This window comes from Cervus elaphus, chromosome 8, assembly GCF_910594005.1.
Source record: "Cervus elaphus chromosome 8, mCerEla1.1, whole genome shotgun sequence".
Classification (NCBI taxonomy): Eukaryota; Metazoa; Chordata; class Mammalia; order Artiodactyla; family Cervidae; genus Cervus; species Cervus elaphus.
In genome coordinates this window covers 708907-731484 of record NC_057822.1, presented here as the reverse complement: position 1 = coordinate 731484, position 22578 = coordinate 708907, and the positions used below count along the sequence as shown (strand labels likewise).

Here is a 22578-nt window from a genome sequence, read left to right as displayed (position 1 = left end):
TCTGGAGGGCAGGGCAGGGCTGCGCACTCGCACGTGCATCTGTGGACTAGTTCTCTGAGTGCGCCTGTGCTCATGCGTCTGAGGGTCGTCCTGTCGGCTCCCCGTCTTCCCCTCGCTGTGCGCCTCTGCCCCAGGGTCCTCGCCTCTGTCTCCGGGCGCCCAGGCCCTGCGCGCGGCGGGGCCGGCTCAGACGACAAGTCCCGGCGGCCCGCGGGGCGCGCGGACGCAGAGGGCGGGGCGAGGCCGGCTCGGACTACAAGTCCCGGCAGCCCGCGGGGCGCGTGGACGCAGAGGGCGGGGCTCGGCGGGGCGCGGGGCGGGGCTCGCGGGGGGCGCAGACCCGACTGCGGCACGGTGGCCGCCGCTCCCTCTTCCCGGTCCTGCAGGTGCTGCGGGCGGCCCAGCTCCCCCGCGCCCCGCGCCCCCGGCCTTCCGCCTCGGCCCCTACCGCAGGGCCTCGCGACGGCCGCGCCGGCGATGAGCGCGAGGAGCCGCCATGAGCGCAGGTGAGCGCGCCGCCGGGGCAGAAGGGACCCGGGCGCGGTCCACTGTCTTTGAGAGACCCCCACCGCGGGAGCGGCCCCCGGACACCTCCGCGCCGGGCCCCCCCGCCCCGACAGCCCCGAGCCGGGCACCCCCCGCCCCGACTCCAGATCCCAGAGAGGCCGGGAGCCCGGGGTGGTGCCTTCCTAAAGCCCGGGCGGCTTAGCGCCCGGCGCCGCCGTGCAGGGGGTTAACCCGGGCGCGGGCCTCCCCGTGCGGAGACTGGCGTCCAGATGGGAGAGGCGTGGAGGTCGCTGCGTCCGGGCCTCTGAGCAGGTGTTCCTTTGGGCTGAGTAAATGAATGGAGCTGGAGGAGCCAAGGATTCCTGAATCTCTGGACTGGAGTGCCCTGGGGTACAAATGTCACTTCAGGCCTCCAGAGGAAGCCTCAGTGCCCCTGTCCACGGACCACACCATCCAAGTCACCTGTTCCTAGCCGTGTGTCTGGAGACCACCTAGTTTAAATCCCGTCTGCTGCGAAGGGGACCAGTAGACCTCCGGTGTTTAGAGAGTGCTCATTTCCCAGCCAAGGGCCACCAACACCCGAGCATCCTCTCTGCCCCTTCAGACCCTTCAGGCCCCTCCCTTCTGTTTCCCACCTCACTCCCCCAGCCCTGACTCTAGAGCGCAGACCGGCTGAGGGACTGTGGCTCTTGGACTCCAGATCCAAAGGTCAGGGAGCCCCTGGCAGGTTGTCCCTGACTCAGCCTGGCCCGGGAGAGGAGCTTCTGGGCTGCAGGAGAAGGGCAGCGAGGGAGGAGGCTGCCCTGGGCCTCCGCCGGGTCATCAGCAGGAAACCAATGCTTCCGCAGGAAACAAGAGGTTCCCAAATAGTTTTGACTCCAGCCCTCAGCTCTGCAGTGCTCGTGGCATTGCCCCGGGGCTGTGGAATCAGACTAGGTTCAAGTCTAGTCTTGACCACTCAGAGCTGTGTGGCTTTGGACATGTTAATCAACCTCCCTGAGCCTCATTGAAATGGGGATCCTAATCCTTACTTTCTGAGAGGTGGCTGTGAGGGTGAACGGGAGGAATGTGTTCATTCAGACCCACTCATTTCCAGCTTCACCCCTTTCAAGCTCTATGAGCCTGGGCAAGGGACCTTGAAGCTGTGTTCCTCAGTTTCCCCAGCTGTAAAGTGGGATGATAACAGCCCCTCCCTCAGAGGGTTACGCATGAAGATTGGTTGCTGTTATTGAAAAGAGCAATGCCGTCATTTGTGAAAGTATGCTCATCTCAAGCAGCTAGTGGTCCCGAAAGAGATCAGACGCTGCCCTGACCTTCCTGTGCCATCCCTGGGGAGCCTGAGACGCGAGAAGATATAAACAAAGCCTCCTGAGTATTTTGACAGGTGTCCTGCAAAAGCGGGCCCTGGACTTGACCTTGCTGGGAATCTAGAGTGTTCCACAGATGTGACTTCCTCCTTCAAGCTGCCTTCCTCCTTCCCTAGGTTGACTGGGAGAAGTGATGAGTGTGTGATAGACACAAGGAAGAACTTCCAGAGGGAACATTGTTTAGATCCCGGGGGAAGCGAGATGGTGAGGGCAGCTCCAGGTGGGCTCTAGCGGGGCCCTTCAAGACGAGGCTGGTCCCTCTGCACCTGCCAGCTGGCCCAGGGCTGGAGAGGGACTCAGCGACCCTTGCCCATTGCTTCCCTGCCCTGTTATGCCGAGGTCTGCAGCCTTTCACTCATTCGTTCATTCAGTAGGTTCTAGGTGCTGTAAGCAGGAGCGGGTGACGCCTGTGCAGGCCTGACGCGCTGCTCTCAGCGGAGGCGGGAAGTGGGCAGAGAGGACTTTGGAGTAATGCCCTTTCCAGTTGTAAGACAAGTTGGTGGGCACCACGCTGCAGCCCCGTCCCCAGCCCGGCCGCTGGCCGGGGCGTGGAGGCCGCGGAGTGGCTGCTGCACGCACAGCTATGGGTTTTCAGACGGGTCGATGGGAGCGTGGAAGGGAGCCCGAGAAATGGGTCGGGGCAGAAGCCACACCTCCTTGGCAGAGGAGCTGGTGACGCCCTCCTGCACAGGCCACGCTTCAGGAACTTGCAGGCCACGCTTCAGGAACTTCAAACACCCCCTGGGCCGGCTGCCTCGGGCTTACCATCCTGGAGAGGGGGAAGCCGGAGAGGCTGAGGCCCTTGTGAAAGGTCACCAATGGGGACAGCAGTGATGGCAGGCATGGTGCTGCGGTTAAGAGCGGGGACCCTGCGATCACACTGCCTGGATCACATCCCACCACCCGCTGGCTGCATGCCCTTTGGGCGACTTACTCCACCCCTCCGGGCCTCAGTTTCTTAATCTGTAAAATAGGGATAAAAGCAGTTCCCAGTTGACAGTGTGGTGAGGAATGAGTGAATCGAAGTGTGTCAAGCCCTTGAACAGTGCCTGGCCTGTGTCAGCCCCCTTTGTTGTGGTGGTGGTTTTGGGTTTTTTTTTTACCTTGCAGCTTGCAGGGGATCTTAGTTCCCCGACCAGGGATTGAACCAGTGCCCTCTTCAGAGGAAGCACAGAATTCTAAACCCGGGACCTCCAGGGAATTCCCCCTTGAGGTGCTCTTCCCCTTATACCTGTGGTCAGCCCTGAAGGGGAGAGACCACCCGCTTTGCCCCCTCAGGAGGCGGGTCTCCAGGGCTGGCGGGGGCTCTGATGGGAAGGCCAGCAGGGACTGTGGTCTTTGAAGCAGGAACAGGAAAAGGGCTGAGCCTGCCGGGGGCCCAGGCCCCAAGAGCCGGGCCGCCAGGCTGGATGGGTCCTGAGTGCCCAGTGTCCTGCGCCAGGGCGAGCCGCCTGCTCCCCACCTGCAGCCACAGAGGCGCACAGGCCCGCAGAGAGAGGAGGGCCGCCCACAGAGAGCAGAGGACTGGGCCCTTTGCTGTCTGCGCTGCCATCGGGACGGGTGGAAATGACGTCCTGACAAGCCTCCCTCAGAGGCCGACTGGGTTGGGGCCAGGAAGCAAACAGGACCACCCCCGGGGGTCTCTGTGAGCCCCGGGGCGGAAGGCTGACCAGGCCCAGGTGATTGAGAGCTGCAGGCTTCAAGTGTGTGTGCGTGCATCTGTGTGTCTGTGTGTGTGTGTGTCTGTGTGTGTGTGTGTGTGTGTCTGTGTGTGTGTGTGTCTGTGTGTGTCTCTTTGTGTGTGTGTCTCTGTGTGTGTCTCTGTGTGTGTCTGTGTGTATTCCCCAGACTAGGCCCTTCCTGGAGCTGGTGGCAGCTCCATAGATTTCTGAGTCACCCAGTGGATGGGTGGATTGGCCGTGGTGGAGCCTGGGTGTATGTGGGTTTTGAGTCATCTTGTTGAGAGAGGCTTCAGGCAGCCCAGGCGTGTGCCGGGCTCTCCGATGGTGCCCACTGCCCCCAGAACACAGGATCTGGGCTGTGACTTGCTGGCTCCGCCGTCGCTTGGGGGCCTTTGTGGCTCAGCCTCAGTTCCCCCGTTTGCTCACACGGGAAAGATAAGCAGCTCCTCGTCGTGTTGCTGGAGAGTGAAAACTCATTCCTGCGGCAGGTTCAACCCAGTCTTGTCACCCGGGAGGTGCTTAATGGATGTTGGCAGTTCTGACTGGTCATTACTGTAGTAGTTATTATCACCATCCTTAGGTGGAGGCGTGGGGGCCGGAAGAGGAAAGAATAGACTGTCTGGTCTGATCTCATGGGCTTTAAAATCCTACCTAACGTCTCTGAGCCTAACTTTCTTCTGTAAAAAGGGGGTAGTTACTGTGCTCACGTGGCAGGGTCACTGTGTTACTCACATAAGAAGCAACGGGAACAGAGCTCACACGTTGTGGGTCTTTGGGAAACGCTGGCCCTCCTGGCTGCCTTGGGGTTTGGAGCAACTGCAGAAACCTGAGTGTTTGGGGGCAGAGCCCCTGAGGGGCTGGGGCTTGCAACGGGATCAGCTGCCTGGGACACCTTGGGTTTGTTGGGTGGGACCTTTAGCTCAGGCCTCTGCAGGGTTCTGTCTGGAGAGGCGGGGAAGGGAGCCCAGAAACTCAGCAGGCTGCTCCCAACCTGCCTGGCTTCCCACCCCCTGCAGCGAGCTCTTCCCGGGAAGCATGCAGCTGCCCAGCACCACCGCCTTCATGCGCGCGGGTCTGGGAGGGGCTCGGGCATTGTCATGTCTTAACAGCTTCTCCAAGAGGTCTGGGGACCACAGTTGGAGAAACCCTGGCAGAGGCTGGGAGCCGTGAGTCCTACCCCTTCCAGGGCCCCAAATCGCCCCCTGTCTGCCTGCTCTGCTAGGACCGTAGCTCTACAGTAGGGGAAGCAGGAGAAGAATGATTTCTGCAGTAGAAATGCCCACCATGCTTCCCCGAGCCTCAGTTTACCCATCTTTAAAATGGGCCCCTTCCTCACAGAAGGAAGCTGCCCGCTGTTCACCTGGGCCCTGGGGGCTTGCTCAGCTCATTCCCCGCCCCCAGCCCACCCCCAGTGATGGGGTTCTTCCCTTCTCCCCCTCATTTCACCCTCACAGTGAGGCTGCCCTTAACGTTTTATTGGTCCGGATTCTCAGTGTGAGCGGATTCTCAGTGTGAGCGGATTCTCACGGCCAGGCCTGTGCTGGGCGTGAAGGTTAATCAAGGATGAAGAGCCCTGTCCCTGCCCTTGGGGTGGAGACCAGGTGCCAAGTGGGGCACAGCGCTCCCAGGAAGCCAGCGGCTGGATGTGTGGGTGCTGGCAAAGCCGGGTGGGCCCGGGGCCCTGACTCTGGGCCACAGCCAGTCAGAAATCAGCGGGGGCACAAGGAAGAAAGACGCTGTGAGCGAGAGCCAGCAGGACATGGAGAACAGAGCCGGGAAGACTCAAGTTGCTGGGTGTATCAGCTTAAGTTGTGTTTAATGAAGGAGGAGGAGCCCCCCACTAAGGACGTTTCCCCTTCTGCCCACAGACAGCAGCCCGCTCGTGGGCAGCACGCCCGCCGGTTATGGGACCCTGACGATCGAGACATCTGCAGATCCCCTCAGCTCCTCAGCTTCATCCGTGGTACGTGGGTGGGGGGGGAGGGTCCCCGGGGCGCAGTGGTTAAGCACCCGCCTGCCGCTGTGGGGGACGCGGGAGGCGTGGGTTCGATCTCTGGGTCGGGAAGGTCCCCCGGAAAGGAAATGGCAGCCCGTTCCAGTGTTCTAACTTGGGAAGTCCCACGGACAGAGGAGCCTGGCGGGCTGCGGTCGTGACCTGGGGGGTCTCAGAGAGTCGGATGTGACTGAACACGCGTGCATGTGGACGGGGAGGGGCCGGCGAGCCCGGGTGGGGGTGGGGCAGCCCGCCCAGCCGCCCAGCCGCCCTGGCCTTATCCTGCCGCGCAGAGGCTCAGCGGTTACTGTGGCAGTCCGTGGAGAACCATCAGCTATCACGCCGTGGTCTGGATGCTGGCGGGGCTCCCATTGCTGCTGTTCCGGTGGAAGCCCCTGTGGGGGGTGCGGCTGCGGCTCCGGCCCTGCACCCTGGCCCGCGCCGAAACACTCGTCATCGAAACAAGAGACAGAGAGGTGCGTGGGCGGGGCGGGGCGAGCCTGGAGCGGGTGGGTGCCGGTGTGTCGGGCTCGGGGGTGCAGGACGCCTGGGTTTCCGTTGCAGCCTGGCTGCTGACATTCTGTGGGGCCTGACACGGGAGCATCTCCTCCCTAGACCTCAGCCTTCCCATCTGAGCAGTGGGCAGATGGGGCAGGGCAGGAGGTCCCCCAGATCCTTGATCCCTCCCTCCTCCATCGGGGACCACCTGGCCGTGGGGTGGGACCGGGGAGGGAAGGGATCGCTTCCCGGACCGAGTCCATGCCTCCGTGTTCCAGGATAGTTCGTGGCAGCTCTGTACGGTCCAAGTGCAGACGGAAGACATCTGTGCGGACGGGTGAGGCAGCCTCGTCCCCCTTCCAAGGAGCCCTGCTCCCACTCTCCTCCCACGAAGGCACCGACCCGGGCTTCCCGTCCCAGGGTGGGGACCGGGTGGTGGGGACAGGGGGGTGCTGGGCCGGCCCGGGGTCCACAGTAACCCCAGCCCCTCCGCAGCCTGCAGCCACCCCCACAGACGCGGGCAGAGGACGGCCGGAGCCAGGCGGCTGTGGGGACAGAGCCGGAGGACGCCTGGAAGGACACCACGGGGCTCCACAGGCCCGAAGAGCCGGTAAGTGGACAGCAGGGCTCCGGACACGCCCTGCCCGTCCCAGGGCCCAGTTTCACACCCTCTGCTATAAGAGCTGGCCTCCACTGTGCTCCAGGCACCTCTGGTTCTCCTAAGAGGCCAGGATACCGGCTGATCACCTTTCTTATTTTGAATTTAGTTTATTTTTTATTCATTTTTTAAAATTAATTATTGGCTGTGCTGGCCCTTAGTTGCAGCACGCTGGATCTCTTCGAAGTTGCCTGACCAGGGGTGGAATCCCGGCTCTTGCGTTGAGAGCGAGGGGTCCCAGCCATTGGAGCCCCAGGGAGTCCCTGCTGGATCACCTCTTGCATTCCCACCCCTCTCCCGCCGCCCCGCCTGCTGCCCGCCCCCCAGGTGCACACCCCCGCGCCTCGCCCGTCTCCGCCGCCCCCCCCACGCGCACACCTCTCTCTGTCCCCGCTCCAGCGAAGGCTGCGCTACTACGTCTTCCGGGGCCAGCGCTACGTCTGGATGGAGACCCAGCAGGCCTTCCGCCAAGTCAGGTGGGCACCGCGGCTGCGCTGGGCCGGGCAGAGGAGGTGGTGGGGGGCTGCCCCGCGTGGACTCCGCTCTCAGCTCCAGGCCTCGACCCCCGCCACCCCGGGCAGGTCACGGAGCCTGTTAGGGCCTCAGTGTTTCTGTTTCTAAGTAAGTCGTGAAGGGGATTCTGGCCTCGAGTCCCGGGTTTTACTGCGGTTGTTTATTTCGGGCTGTGCTGCGTCTTCGCCGCTGGGGGCGCTGTTTTCTAGTTAGGGCGGCGCCTTCTTTTGTAGCGGGAGGCCTGGTTGCCCCAGGGCTCGTGGGGTTTTCCCCGACCAGGGCTAGAACCTGTGTTCTCTGCGTTGGCAGGAGGGCTCTCAACCGCTGGGCCACCAAAGAAGCCCCATCCTAGCGCTGTTTAGAATGCAAAGCACGCACTTGGGGCACAAGGCTTGACCCAGCACCCGGCCCACGGTGGCAGCGCTGGATGCGGACCTCCTGGCGCAGAGCTGGGTCTTGTAGCTGCTCTGCCACCTACTAAGGGCTTGGGAAACGCAAGCTCACTTTGTGTCTGAGTTTGAGCCCCGAGAAGCAGACCGCAAGACAGGATTCAGGTGCAGGGAGTCTGGAAGGTGACGCCAGGAGACGCCGGGGACAGGAGGCAGGGAAGAGGAGGCAGCGTGGTGGGCTCGTCGTGGGCGCCCCGGGCGCAGGCCTCAGGGGTCCCTTTAGCTAGTGACGCGCACATGCCTGGGGGTGCCCTCACCCAAGGAGCAAACCGGGGGGCCGTCCCCGTCCTCTCCCGGCCGTCACTGGTCACCCAGTGCGCGACCTCGGGGACGATTCTGGCCTTCCTGGGCCGTGTGCAGAGCGTGCTCACACAGCCAGGAGGACCCTGAAGCCACCACACGTGGTTGCAGTAAAAGGCAGCGCGCCCAGGGGTGAGCGCCCCGCGGGCGTGCGGATGCCCCAGGAGCCCCCGCTGGGAGAGACCAGGAGTCACAGCCGTGTTTGTGGCTCAGTCGGTGTCTGAGCACTGTGCAGACCTTCCCCCATCGACCCCACCCGCAGCCCCGGGACGTGGTGCTGTCCCCGGCTCCATCCTGCACGTGAACATCTGAGGCCAGAGAGGCTAAGTGACCTACCTAAGGCGGCATCTTTTTTTAAGAGTTGCTTTAACAAAATTTATGCCAACTTTATCTATATATATATATATGTGTGTGTGTATTTCAAACTCAGAGCAGCAGGCACACAAACTGTTAACGGAGGACTTGTAACAATGCTTAAAATATGTTATGCATGTTTTACTCATTCTGGCATTGATGTCAGTAAATAATAGCGGCACTAAATGTCCCTGAACAATAGCAGCTGTTGTCCCTGCTAAGTATTTTCATCATCTCTCATTGTTTTTCTTGGGTGACAGGTTTTGAGGCCCAATCAGAGGAACAAAAGGGGAAAGTTAGGGCTTCCCCGGTGGCTCAGGCAGTAAAAAATCTGCCTGCAATGAAGGAGACCTGGGTCCAATCCCTGGGTGGGGAAGATCGCCTGGAGGAGGGCATGGCAACCCACTCCAGTGTTCTTGGACAGAGGAGCCTGGTGGACTGCCATCCACAGGGTGGCAAAGAGTCAGGCATGACTGAGCGACTGACACTCACTTCTTTCAAGCCCAGAATTAGTGTGGGACGAGCTTTCTCCAGGGGGCTGGGGTGGAAGAGGTGGTCCAGGAGCAGGGGCACTCAGCCCCCGCCGCCTGCTCAAGCCCCCCTCCCCTCCCCCAGCCTACTGGACCACAGCCGCACCTGTGATGACCTCCGCCGCTCTAGCGCTGGCCTCAGCCTGCAGGACCACACCGTGAGGTGGGAGCTGCCTGAGGGCTGGGCCTCTGTCTTGCACCCTGGGGTGTAGCCTGCCTCCAGTCTCCTGCCTTCCCTGGCCTCAGTCTCCCCGGCTGTGAAGTGGGGCCCTCCATCCCCGCCGGAGGGCCCAGCTGCCCGCCTCCCATCTGACGGCTCTGTCACCCACCTACAGGAAGGCCGTCTATGGCCCCAACGTGATCAGCGTCCCGGTCAAGTCCTATCCCCAGCTGCTGGTGGACGAGGTAGGGCTGTCCCAGCCTCGCCCCAGCTCTGGCCCTGTGTGACCTGGACCGGGGGCTTGCTCTCTCTGGGCCCCTTAGCAGAGGCAGGTCCTGCCTGCTGTCCTCTTCTCGGCAGTGGAGATGACTCAGATCCTACCCCAGTCGGCTCAGGGAGAGGGATCGGAAGTTCTGGTCCAGGCTGGGCTCAGAGGCCATGACACACCACATGGCCAGGGCTCCCGCTTTGCTGAGAGCCAGGCTCCAGCGCCTGGGTCCTTGCATGCATTGCCCACCTTCCTGCTCCCACAGCCTCGTGGCAGAGACACTTTTCACACGCGAGGAACTGGAGCTTCCGTCTGGGGGAGACGGGCAGGGTCACATGGGATGGAGGGAAGCCGGTGCCCGACACACCGGGAGTACGGGCTGACACGGCCCTTGAGCTGGGGCGGACGCCGGCAAGACAGGGGAGGCCCGGAGCCCGGCCTGGTGCAGCCGTCAGCCGCGCAGAGACTGAGTCAGGCAGAGACTGAGCCCTCCGTGCCCCAGCGCCCCTGCGGCACGATGGAGCTGGCAGCAGTGGCCTGCGGAGCTGCCCTCACCCTTGTGTGACAGGCGGACAGTGTGCGTGGTGGGGGCCTGGCCTGCAGACCTGTGTCCCCTTAGAGCAGGGAGCAGGGCCAAGGGAGTTAGGGCGGGACCGACCAGGAGCCGGTCTGCCTTCCGTCCTTCGGAGCCGTCGGTCCCTCTGCTCTGGGGCTCAGGAGGCCCCGCCTGGAGCTGGTCACCCCCGGGGAGCCCTGGGCCCTGACGCTGCCTCCCCGCCCCCCCAGGCACTGAACCCCTACTATGGGTTCCAGGCCTTCAGCATCGCGCTGTGGCTGGCCGACCACTACTACTGGTACGCCCTGTGCATCCTGCTCGTCTCCGCTGTCTCCATCTGCCTGTCAGTCTACAGGACCAGAAAGGTGGGTGGGCGGGGCAGCAGGGACGGGGCAGGCTTCCCCGGGACCTCCGCCCACCCGCGCCCTGCTGTCCGCCTGCCCACAGCAAAGCCAGACCCTGAGGGACATGGTCCAGCTGTCTGTACGGGTGTGCGTGTGCAGGCCTGGGGGAGGTAAGAAGCCGGGGAGGAGGGAGGCTGGGGGAGGGGAGGAGGCAGTGGCGCCCCGCCCCCAGCCCTGCTGACCCCCGGCTTGCCCGCAGAGGAGTGGGTGGACTCCAGCGAGCTGGTGCCCGGAGACTGCCTGGTGCTGCCCCAGGAGGGTGGCCTGATGCCCTGTGACGCGGCCCTGGTGGCCGGCGAGTGCGTGGTCAACGAGAGCTCCCTGACAGGTCAGCCCCTGCCCCGGGCGCTGCCCCCCACCCCGGCCGCTGAGCTCCTCTGCCTTTCAGAACCGTCTTAGCTGGAGCTCTCTTCCCCCTTGCTCTCAGGTAACTGTCCTGACCTCACGGCTTCCCGCCCCACAGGCCCCGGGGAGGCCCTGCTGCCTCGAGGCAGCCGCTTGGGCCGGAGTCAGTCTCTGTGGTGGTTTGAGTACATGAGTGACAGAGCTGGTTGCAGTGACCCCAGTGGACAGACAGCAGCACCTTCCCCGACCCTGGCCCCCCAGCTTTTCCGGCTCCCTCGAGAGACGGTTCCTGGGCCAAGACTGCTTCACTGTGCCTCTGTTCTGCGCGCTCTGGGCCTCAGTGTTCCTCTCTGTGAAATGGGGGCAGTGACTCCTTCACACGCAGTTAGAAGAGCTGAGTGAGGCCCAGGGCTTCCGTAACTGTTCTCTGCTTAGGGCTCGATCTGGTTGGTGGGGGGCCGCCTGGGCCTCATGCCATGTACCCCCCAGGGGAGAGCATCCCAGTGCTGAAGACGGCCCTGCCTGAGGGCCCGGCGCCCTACCTCCCGGAGGCCCACCGGCGGCACACACTCTTCTGCGGGACCCTCATCTTGCAGGCCCGGGCCTTCGTAGGACCCCACGTCCTGGCGGTGGTGACGCAGACAGGTGCGAGGCGGGGACTCGGGCAGGGACACCAGGGTCAGCAGCCGGGGGAGAGGGGACACAGAGCCGGGGGGCGGCTGGGCGCAGCGGGCGGAACCTTGGTGAGAAGGAAGGACCCCCTGAGGGAGAGAGCGGCCCTGTGCTCCCCAGGAGGCCCCTGCCGCGTGGGAAGGGGTCCCAATGTCACCAGATTGGACTTCTTTTCAGCCAGAGCTGCAATCTGGATGTGAAGTAAACCACCCAGCTTGTAGCGGGTGTTACTGGTTCTGTGTCAAGTAAACCTGTGAAGTCTGGGCAGGAGCTGTGGGTCCCCAGCTGGGCGATCACTGACCCCCAGAGCTGTGGGAGGTGTGGGGGCGGGCCAGGTGACCCCTCCTGACCCTTGCTTCCCCTCCCAGGGTTCTGCACAGCCAAGGGGGGCCTGGTGAGCTCCATCCTGCACCCCCGGCCGCTGAGCTTCAAGTTCTACAAGCACAGCATGAAGTTCGTGGCCGCTCTCTCAGTCGTGGGTGAGTGGCCCCCCGCCCCCCGCCCTGCAGGGGCCCGGAGCCCGGCCCAGCCCTGCTGAGCCCCTCCTGTCTCCCCAGCTCTGCTCGGCACCGTCTACAGCATTGTTATCCTTCTCCGCAACCAGGTAAGCCTGGGGGGCTGGGGGGCTCCAGGGGGGGCCCACGGCCCACCCGGGCTGGCCCTTGGCCCTGACAGCGCCTCCCGCCAGGTGCCCCTGGGCGAGATCGTGATCCGGGCCCTGGACGTGGTGACGGTGGCCGTGCCGCCCGCCCTGCCGGCCGCCATGACCATGTGCACGCTCTACGCCCAGAGCCGGCTGGAGAGCCAAGGCGTCTTCTGCATCCACCCGCCGCGCATCAACTTGGGCGGCAAGCTCCGGCTGGTGTGTTTCGACAAGGTAGGGGCCGCGGGGACGCCGACGTCACGGTCGGGCCCCCCACACACACCCCTCACCCCGCAGCGCTGACCAAGGTCCCCGCTGCCAGCCCGTGGCCCCTGCTCTGAGCACTGGCCCCCACCCTGTGTCCTGGGAGGGAGACACTCAGAGGCGCCCTTCACCCTCCACTCCACCTGTGTTGTGCTCACGTTCTGAAACGCGAAATGTCTGAAATCACCTAATTTGCTTGAAGACCGCTGAGGGCCTACTGGGTACCCAGCGTGCATGCTAAATTGCTCAGTCGTGTCCAACTCTGTGCAACCCCACGGACCGTAGCCCGCCAGGCTCCTCCGTCCATGGGATTCTCCAGGCAAGAGTACTGGAGCGGGTTGCCATGCCCTCCTCCAGGGGATCTTCCCTACTCAGGGATTGAACCTGTGTCTCTTCTGTCTCCTGCATTGGCAGGCGGGTTCTTTACCAATAGCACCATCTGGGAAGCCCCTGGGTACCCAGGGCTGCTGGCAACACGGGGGATCCGGCAGTCAGCCCCTCAGAAATGTGCCAGCCACCAGGATGAGTGAAGCAGGGACCATGGAGAGCTGCAGATGGCGATGGGCTCTAGGGAGGGAAGAGAGGGGGTACATGGGAGGAGGCAGCGGGGGCACGCCCTTAGAGAGAGGGCAGTCGAGGCTCCTTGAGTCCCGCAGTGATCTTTGAGGGGTTGTCCCCGCCGCGATGAGAGCGGGGCTGGCCCGGCGGAGGGGGTACGCCATGTGGCTCCTGGCTCCTTGGAGGAACAGACCATGGGAAACAGTGAGGAGCCCTGGCTGACCGAGGGTTGGCAGCCCTGGTGAGCAGGCTGCATGGTATCCGCGCGGTTTGTTTCTGGCTGTGATGAGTCCTCGTTGCAGCGAGCGGGCTGCTCTTTGGCGGTGTGCAGGCTTCTCGTTGTGGGGCGTCTCCTGTCTCAGGCACCTTTCTGCGCGGCGTCTCCCGCCGCAGGGCATGCTCAGTACTTGTGCCGCACGAGCTTAGTGGCCCACGCCATGTAGGACCTTCCCGGACCCGGGATCGAGCCTGTGTCCCTGCGCTGGCAGGCGGGTTCTTATCGCTGCACCCCCAGGGAAGCCCCGGGTGTTATGTAAACTGAAAGAGTGGAGCGTGGTCAGATCGCAGAGTTCCCAGGCTCGTGAAAGGGCCAGTGTGGAACTGAGCCTCTGAAGCACAGTGCGGGGAATGCAGGAATCCTTTCACCCCATTCATCCATTCATTCATTCCTTCATCTCCCTGGGAGCCGGGCATAGCCAGGCCCTCTGGTGCCACAGTGGACAAGTGGCAAGGTATAACGAGGCTGTGGGTGGGAGCCCCGAGGAAGCAGGCTCCCTGGAGGGAATGATGCCAGAGAAGCCCCGGAGCCTGGGGGGGCATCCTGGCCGAGGGACCCGCTTTACCAAAGGCCCAGGAGCACAGAGACCTCTTCTGGCTCCAGCCCTGGCTCCTGGGGCTCCCAGGGGCCCCCCCAGCGGTGACGTGGGTGCCCAGCTCAGTAGGACAGCTCACCTAGGACTCGCCACTGACCTGCCCGCTTGCCCCCTGCAGACAGGTACCCTCACTGAGGACGGCTTGGATGTGATGGGTGTGGTGCCCCTGAAGGGGCAGGAGTTCCTGCCGCTGGTCTCGGAGCCCCACCACCTGCCTGTGGGGCCCCTGCTCCGGGCACTGGCCGCCTGCCACACCCTCAGCCGGCTGCGGGACACCCTGGTGGGCGACCCCATGGACCTCAAGATGGTGGAGTCGACTGGCTGGGTGAGGAGCCCAAGCAGGTTCGCCCCCGCCTCTGGGTACCCAGGCCTTCCCTGAGACCCCTGGTCTCCACTGTGGGACTCCCAGGGGGTCTCTCTCTCACCCACCACCAAGAACAGCAGAGGCCACGGCCTGTGCCGACCCTGTGCCAGCGCTCTGCTGCAGGGGCCTCATCTGGGGGTGGGGGGGAGCTTAAGAGCTGCCTCACCAGGAGGAGATGGGGAGGTTTGGAATAACGTGTCCAAGGTCACCAAGTGAAAGTGAAAGTGAAGTCGCTCAGTCGTGTCCAACTCTGCGACCCCGTGGACTGTAGCCCACCAGGCTCCTCCGTCCATGGGATTCTCCAGGCAAGAATACAGGAGTGGGTTGCCATTTCCTTCTCCAGGGGATCTTACTGACCCAGGGGTTGAACCCAGGTCTCCTGCATTGTAGGCAGACGCTTTAACCTCTGAGCTACCAGGGAAGCCCCCAAGGTCACCAACTAGCTTGTAAATGGCAAAGCCAGAGTTTGAACTCGGGTCCTTCCAACTCTAGAGCCCACATTTGTGACGTCTGTTCCATCCGATCTCCCATCAAGGAAGTCCTCCACGGGTCTAACTCAAGCCTCTCCTACTGCCTCTTTCCCGGGCCCAAGGGTTGGCTGCCCAGGCCAAGCCAGCGTCCAGCCCCTTGATGCCCGCATCCTCTGTCTGCCTCCCAGGTCCTGGAGGAGGGGCCAACTGCAGACGCGACATGTGGGACCCAGGTTTTGGCGGTGATGAAACCCCCGCCCCAGGAGCCCCACCTGCAGGGCATGGTGAGTCTCGGGGGTGCCCGTGGGGCGTGGGGGTGTGGGGGCCCACCGGTCAGTCCTCAGCTGCCCTCCGGCCCTGCAGGAGCCCCCGGCACCGGTCAGCATCCTTGGCCGCTTCCCCTTCCTGTCAGCGCTGCAGCGCATGAGCGTGGTGGTGGCCTGGCCTGGTGCCGCCCAGCCCGAGGCCTGCGTCAAGGGCTCTCCCGAGCTGGTGGCCACTCTCTGCAACCCCGCGACAGGTGAAGGGGCCCCTGGGCTGCAGGTTGGTGGGCGCCCAGCCCCTGCCCCCACCCTGCCCCCTGACCCGCCTGTCCCCTGGCAGTGCCTGCCGACTTCGCCCCGAGGCTGCAGAGCTACACCGCTGCGGGCTACCGCGTGGTGGCCCTCGCGGGCAAGCCGCTTCCCGTCCCAGCCAGCCTGGAAGCCGTTCAGCAACTGCCCAGGTGGGGACCAAGCGCCCGCCTCGCTCATGCAACGCCAGGCCCGGTGCCCTGTGGGGGCTGGGGAGGCACGTGGCCCGCGGCCTCTGACCCAGACCTGCCTCCCAGGGACGCGGTGGAGCAGGAGCTGAGTCTCCTGGGGCTGCTGGTCATGCGGAACCTGCTGAAGCCGCAGACGCCGGGCGTCATCCAGGCTCTGCGCAAGACGCGCATCCGCACCGTCATGGTGACAGGTAGGTACCGCTGGCGGGGCGGGCCCCTAGAGGGCAGGGTGCCCGGTGTCCGCTCCGGGGCATCTCTGCTGGGCTTCTGCTCCTGGTCTGGTCCTCTTCAGACATTTCCAGTATCCTCACGGTTCCCTCCGAGGGATAGTTGTCACCCCAGCTGATGGAGGATGGAGGCAAGGCTAGGCAGGAGTGGCAGCCGGGCACCCACCCGCTGGGTGAGCGCCCCTGAGGGCGGAAGGGCAGGTCAGCCCGGACGGCCTCCCGGTTCTTGGAGGAGGAAAGACCCCAACCAGGGCGACACAGAAGGGCTCAGTGGGTTTTGGTCCTCCCCTTGTCCTCCAGCCCCTGCACACAGAGATACACACGCACGTACACACACAGAGACAGACAGACATATACACACAGAGACACACATACACACACAGATACCCACATATACACACACGTGTACACATAGACACGTACACCCACTCAGACACACACACACAGAGATGCACGTACATACACACAGGTGTACACACAGACACGTACACCCCCACACACACAGAGAGACACACAGACATGTACACACATATACACACAGAGACATACACATGTACACATACACACACACATGTACACACAGACACGTACACCCACTCAGACACACACACACAGAGATGCACACATACACACACGTACACACACATGTGTACACACAGACACGTACACCCCCCACACACAGACACACAGACATGTACACACACGTGCACACACATACAGAGACATACACATGTACACAGACACACACACACATACACACACAGATACCTACATACACACACACGTGTACACACAGACACATGCACCCACTCAGACACACACACAGAGATGCATACATGCACACACGTACACACACATGTGTACACACAGACACATACACCCACACACATACACAGAGACACAGAGACATGTATACAGACATGTACACACACACAGAGAGAGACATACACATGTACACAGACACACAGAGACACACACACACAGAGACATACACATGTACACAGACACACAGAGACACACAGACACAGACACAGAGAAGGGCTCAACAGGTTTGTGTCCTTCCCTTGTCCTTCCACCCCAGCACACGTACACACACGCACATTCACAGACACAGACACGTACACACACATGTACACACATGTGCACAGACATACATGTGCGCAGACACAGACACGTACACACACAGACACACGGAAGGGCTCAATAGGTTTGAGTCCTTTCCTTGTCCTCCCACCCCTACACACACACAGATACACACACACACACGTGCACACTCCTCCTCGCAGAGTCCCACACGTGCACACTCCTCCTCGCAGAGTCCCACAGCGTTAAATAGTATATGTGGAACTTGAACTCAGGCTCCCCACTCTCTCCTAAGACCAGTATTCAAAACTTAACTAGTTTGCTTATTGGCTGCACTGGGTCTTTGTTTCTGCACTCGGGGACACGGAAGGGCTCAACAGGTTTGTGTCCTTTCCCTTGCGCTCCCGCCCCTCCACACACACACACACGCGTACACACACACACATGTACACACACAGACACACGGAAGGGCTCAACAGGTTTGTGTCCTTTCCCTTGCGCTCCCGCCCCTCCACACACACACACACGCGTACACACACACACATGTACACACACAGACACACGGAAGGGCTCAATAGGTCTGTGTCCTTTCCCTCATGCTTCCGCCCCTCCACACACACACACTCTTCCCAGCAGACCCCACAGCGTTAAATAGTACGTGTGGAACTGGAACCCACTCCCCCGCTTTCCCCTGAGACCACCCTGAACGTCTGCTGGCCCACGTCCTGGCTGCGCGTCGTTTCTGGGTCTGTGTCAGGCTCTCTGGCTGCAGCGAGCAGGGCGGCTCTCGCTGCGGTGCGCGGGCTCCTGTGGCTCCTCCGTGGCGCACACGCTCCGGGAGCCCGCGCTTCAGCGGTGGCCGCGCTGGGCTCAGTGGTCGCAGCTTGCAGGCCTCAAGACGTGGGCTTCTGTGGTTGCGGCGCATGGGCTCGGTTGCCCCGTGGCGCGTGGAACTTTCCCAGACAAAGGGTCAAACCCGTGACCCTGCGTTGGGAGGCAGATTCTTAGCCACTGGACCACCAGGGAAGCCCTCTCCTAGGCCCTTTGACACACAGTTTTATAGATGAGGAGACCCAGGTTCAGAGACCTTGGCGCCCTGCCTGAGCTCGCTCAGCCAGTCCTAGTGGACGGAGTCCGTCCAGCCTCAGTTTTCCCCGCTATACACACGTCGGGTTAGGATGGCCCCCCAACGGCAGCCGGACCCTGACCTTGCCCCGTACCCCCAGGGGACAACCTGCAGACGGCGGTCACGGTGGCCCAGGGCTGCGGCATGGTGGGCCCCCGGGAGCACCTGGTTATCGTCCACGCCGCCCCCCCTGAGCAGGGCCAGCCTGCCTCCCTTGAGCTCCAGCCAGTGGAGTCCTTCGCAGCCACAAACGGGGCCCAGGTGAGGCTGACCCCGAGTTCCAGCCACAGCCCCCCACGCCCCCACCCCTGTGTCACCTGCCCCAGGCCCTAGCTCTCAAGGGGGCAGGGGGCACTGAGCTGAGCTTCCCGGGCCCCCAGGATCCTGACCAGGCCGCCAGCTACACCATGGAGCCAGACCCCCGGTCCAGCCACCTGGCCCTGAGCGGGTCCAGCTTCGGCGTCCTTGTGAAGCACTTCCCCAAGCTGCTGCCCAAGGTAGGGCCGCCCCGGGGTCCCCCGGCCACCCCACCCCCCGCCTGCTCAGCTGCCTCCTCCGGGCTGCCTCAGCCCCTCCCACCTCCCTGCGCCCCCAGGTGTTGGTCCAGGGCACCGTCTTTGCCCGTATGGCGCCCGAGCAGAAGACAGAGCTGGTGTGTGAACTGCAGAAGCTCCAGTGAGTGCTTGCGGGTGGGCCGAAAGGGGCGGCTGGCCTGTGGGCCCTGGGTCCGTCCTGCTAACAGGCACCCCAGCCCTTGATGTCTGCGGGGGACGGAGTCCAAGAGTCCCTGCAGATACCGAAACGCACAGGTGCTCAAGACCCTTTCGTAAAATGGCCTAGTACTCTCGGCCCTCTGCGTCCGTGAACTTAGGCCCCGCAGACACCTTAACTGCACCTGTTTGCTGGGGCACACGGCGCCCCATTCCCGAGCATTTCCCAGGCACCCTGCGGGCAGGGGGTGCAGCCAGCCCCCTGCTGTGCCTGCAGGCCCCGGGGCGGGGGGTCGTGTCCCAGCCACAGAGGTCCCTGTGGGCCCAGAGCTGGCGGGTGAGCTGGGCCGCCCACCCTCCGGTCCCACCAGGTACTGTGTGGGCATGTGCGGGGATGGCGCCAACGACTGCGGGGCGCTGAAGGCGGCGGACGTGGGCATCTCGCTCTCCCAGGCCGAGGCCTCGGTGGTCTCGCCCTTCACCTCGAGTGTGGCCAGCATCGAGTGTGTGCCCATGGTCATCAGGTAAGGCAGGCCGGGTGCCGGCAGGGGCCGGGGGGGTGCTGGGCGGGGCCTGGACTCCCCACACCCATGCCCGCTCCCCAGGGAAGGCCGTTGTTCCCTGGACACGTCGTTCAGCGTCTTCAAGTACATGGCCCTGTACAGCCTGACCCAGTTCATCTCTGTGCTGATCCTATACACGGTGAGCGTCTCCTGGGCCCTCGGCCGGGGGGTGAGGAGCCAGCAGGTTCTGGGATAGTTGGCGTGGCCGCAGATCCTGCTCTAGCCACGTGGCGTGGGCACCGTGGGTCTCAGAGGCGAGGATTGTCTGAGATGGTGAAAGCGCTGAGCCCCTGGTGCACAGTAGGTCCTCAGAAACCAGAGCAGCTGTCCTGGGCTCGCGTTACCCCGCCCCCCCACTCCCCGGGAGCTTCTACCTGCAAGGAGACTAAGGCAGAGCCCGGGCTGGGGTGAAGGAGGCGGCGGCCTCTCTCCCACAGAGCGACGTTTCCGCACATGCCCTGACCTGGACCTCAGCTGTGCCCCCAGCATCCTGCCAGCGGGCATCGTCCCCTCTCTGCTGGGAGCACACACTGAGCACCCCCCAGAAGCAGGTGATGCCACGGGCAGCGGAAGCCTTGTGCTGGCTTCTGCCTCGTGTCCACCCACAGCCTTGGGAGGGTGGGAGCTCTGGGTCTTCCAGGACCGCCTTCAGGCTGGGTGCTCCCATCAGACGGAGGCCGCCCAGGTCAGCGGGCACACCTTCCCCAGACCCGCAAGGGGCTCCGGAGAGGCAGGGCGCCAGGACGCCTCCCGCAGCAGAGCTTTTCAGGGCAGGGTGGGTCCTCCCAGCAGACTGGGAGCTGTCCTGCCTCCTCCCCGCCGGCAGGTCAACACCAACCTGGGTGACCTGCAGTTCCTGGCCGTGGACCTGGTCATCACCACCACGGTGGCCGTGCTCATGAGCCGCACAGGGCCGGCGCGGGCTCTGGGGCGGGCGCGGCCGCCCGGGTCCCTGCTAAGCGGGCCGGTGCTCGGCAGCCTGCTGCTGCAGGTGGCCTTGGTGGCCGGCGTGCAGCTGGGGGGCTACTTCCTGGCTGCAGCCCAGCCCTGGTGAGTAACGGGAGCCGGTCCGCGTCCCCCCTGCGGCCTGTCCCCCTCCCCGCGTTCCCTCACCCCAGGCGCTGTGCCCCCAGGTTCGTGCCCCTGAACGGGACCGTGCCCGCACCGGACAACCTGCCCAACTACGAGAACACGGTGGTCTTCTCCCTGTCCAGCTTCCAGTACCTCATCCTGGCCGCCGCCGTGTCCAAGGGGGCGCCCTTCCGCCGGCCTCTGTACACCAACGGTGCTGCTGCGCTGGGCAGGGATGCGCTGGATGAAGGCGGTGGGGGGATGTGCTGGATGAGGGGGGGTGCGCTGGACGGCGGGGACACGCTGGACGAGGCGGGGACGCTCTGGACGAGGGGGGTGCGCTGGACGGCAGGGACACACTGGATGAGGGGGGGACGCGCGGATGGCGGGGACACGCTGGACAAGGGGGGGACGCTCTGGACGAGGGGGGGAAGCGCGGACGGTGGGGGCGCGCTGGATGAGGGGGGATGCACTGGACGTGGGGGATGCGCTGGACGGGGGCGGCGTGCTGGACGATGGGCTGGGGGGCTGGTGCCCGCGGGGCCCCCTGACCTGATGGGCTCCGTCCCCCCCCCCCAGTGCCCTTCCTGGCGGCCCTGGTGCTCTTGGGCTCCGTCCTGGTGGGCCTCATGCTGGCCCCGGGGCCCCTGCAGGGGCCGCTGACGCTGAAGAGCATCACCAACACCCGCTTCAAGCTGCTGCTGCTGGGCTTGGTCGCCTTCAACGTCGTGGCGGCCTTCATGCTGGAGGTGGGGCCCGCCCAGGGCTGGGGTTGGGGGGCCCTGGAGGTGGGGGGGCCTCGGCCTCAGCTGCCCCTCGCACCGCCCTGTCCCCGCAGAGCCTGCTGGACCAGTACCTCCCTGGCTGCCTGCGGCAGTTCCGGCCCAAACGGGCCTCCAAGAAGCGCTTCAAGCAGCTGGAGCAGGAGCTGGCGGAGCGGCCGTGGCCACTGCCCACCGGGCCCGTAAAGTAGCGCCCCCCGCCGGCCCCGTCAGGTAGTGCTGTCCGCCGGCCTGCGCCCTGCACACTGGACCTGCTGCCTCTGAGCCTCGACCGGACCCCAGAGCCCCTCCGCCATCCCCCTCCGCAGCCCCGAGCCCGCACCTTCCCGCCTCCCCCGGGGAGACGCTAGCTACCTGCGTCCCCACTCCGGACATTCCATGTAGATGACGGCTACCGCCCCAGGCAGAGCCGCTGTCCACGTAGCAAATAAAGTCATCCTATTTTCCTGGCCGTGCCTGTCTGCTGCCTGACACCACAGACCTGGGTACCCGCTCGTGTGTCTGCTCCTGGCATCCCCTGAATTTTTCGAATGACGGTGGAGCGCCCCTTTCTGCGCTTCCGTGTCCTCTTCTGACAGTAATAGTTCCAGCTCACGCGCGTGCGCAGTGCTCTGTTCAGCGTTTTTATGTATCGTCATTTAATCCTTAGGACTGTGGAGTACCGTTCCTCCCCTTCTTCTTTCAGGTTTTATTTTTTATCGTGCCACGAGGTTTGCAGCATTTTAGTTTCCCAGCCAGGGATCAAACCCCGGGCCCACAGCAGTGAAATCACGAAGTCTTAACCACTGGACCACCAAGGAGTTCCCAGCGCCCCTTTTACAGATACGGAACCTGAGGCTTAGAGGTCGTGCAGCACATAGTCAGAGCTGGGACCAGGTCACTTTGACCCGGGAGTCTACGCTCTTAACCTTTCTACCCTCCTGTGGAGACAAGAGAGAACAGGATGTCTCAGAGGAGGCCAGCGCCTACGAGGCGTTAACGGGGGCAGCTCCCTGCTTTCCCAGCCGCCACATCCTGGGCTGTGTTTGCGGTCCAGCCCCTCCCTCACATGAAGATTCAGGCTCAGCTAGAACCATGTACACTGTCCCCCAGGGGAGGGTGGGTGCTCCTGACGTCATCCCAGCAGTGGGGCCTTGGCCGAGCCCCGCCGTAGAGATGCGGCTGGTCATCCAGTCATCTGTGCTAGGCGGGGGTGACAGGAAAGAAAAGCCCCTCCCCAGCCTCATTCCCGGAAGCCGCGGTCCCTCCCCAGCTTGCCCTCGTGGGAGCTCAGTGAATGTTGGCTCAAACAGGACCAGGACGTGGGGTGTGGAGGGGCATCCTCTGTGACACCAGGGGCATCCACAGACCCTCCGCCGGACGCTGAGTCTCAGCGGCAGTTCAGGAGGCAGATGCTGCTCGGGGGCCGGAGGATACCGCCAGGCCTGGCCGTGAGTCCCTTCTGCCCCTAACTGGCCACTCCTGCCTGCGCTGGGCAGTCATGTACACGTCAGGTACAGCGCTACAGCAGTGAACAAAGACAAGACCTCTGCCTGGGTGCTCGCCTGCAGAGGCGGGCAGGGAAGGGGCAGCTCTCCAAGGAGATGGGGACAAGAGTGCCCTACCTGCTACCCCACTCAGAAGGAGCTGCCACCTGTGCGCACGTCCCTAAGACAGAGGCGTGTGGAAGAAGTGGAGGGTCTGGGGGTCAATATCCAGAGGCAGTAGCTTGGGGCTCAGTGTCCCCCTTTGTCAAGCGTGGTGGTGGTTTAGTCACTAAGTCGCGTCCGACTCTTGGGACCCTGTGGACTGTAGCCTGCCAGGCTCCTCTGTCCATGGGATTGTCC

The 22578-nt window shown here is 63.6% G+C and overlaps 1 protein-coding gene across 3 annotated transcripts; it reads left to right on the top strand.

Annotated features, from left to right (window-relative positions):
* Nucleotides 1-298: 298 nt before the first annotated feature.
* Nucleotides 299-21203, top strand: ATP13A2 (ATPase cation transporting 13A2). Of its 3 annotated transcripts, none has more exons than XM_043908931.1 (29): nt 300-506; nt 5425-5519; nt 5843-6025; nt 6326-6384; nt 6543-6657; nt 7105-7181; nt 8937-9014; nt 9187-9256; nt 10093-10200; nt 10283-10349; nt 10439-10567; nt 11074-11229; nt 11625-11735; nt 11814-11860; nt 11945-12133; nt 13712-13918; nt 14616-14711; nt 14791-14947; nt 15031-15151; nt 15257-15381; nt 17727-17887; nt 18007-18123; nt 18222-18301; nt 18708-18860; nt 18942-19038; nt 19726-19949; nt 20033-20184; nt 20550-20719; nt 20809-21203. In XM_043908931.1, the coding sequence occupies exons 1-29, from the start codon at nt 497-499 to the stop codon at nt 20941-20943; spliced, it is 3489 nt and encodes a 1162-aa protein (XP_043764866.1). In that variant the 5' UTR covers nt 300-496; the 3' UTR covers nt 20944-21203. The 3 variants fall into 3 exon arrangements, with proteins under 3 accessions (XP_043764867.1, XP_043764866.1, XP_043764865.1); XM_043908930.1 differs by having other exon boundaries at nt 10066-10200; XM_043908932.1 differs by lacking the exon at nt 19726-19949 and having other exon boundaries at nt 299-506; nt 10066-10200.
* The last annotated feature ends 1375 nt before the right edge of the window (nt 21204-22578 follow it).

Coding starts and splice junctions, on each gene's coding strand:
- ATP13A2 (XM_043908930.1), top strand. Junction 7,182..8,936: donor CAGGCCTTCCGCCAAGTCAG/GTGGGCACCGCG, acceptor CCCCTCCCCCAG/CCTACTGGACCACAGCCGCA. Junction 13,919..14,615: donor TGGTGGAGTCGACTGGCTGG/GTGAGGAGCCCA, acceptor TCTGCCTCCCAG/GTCCTGGAGGAGGGGCCAAC.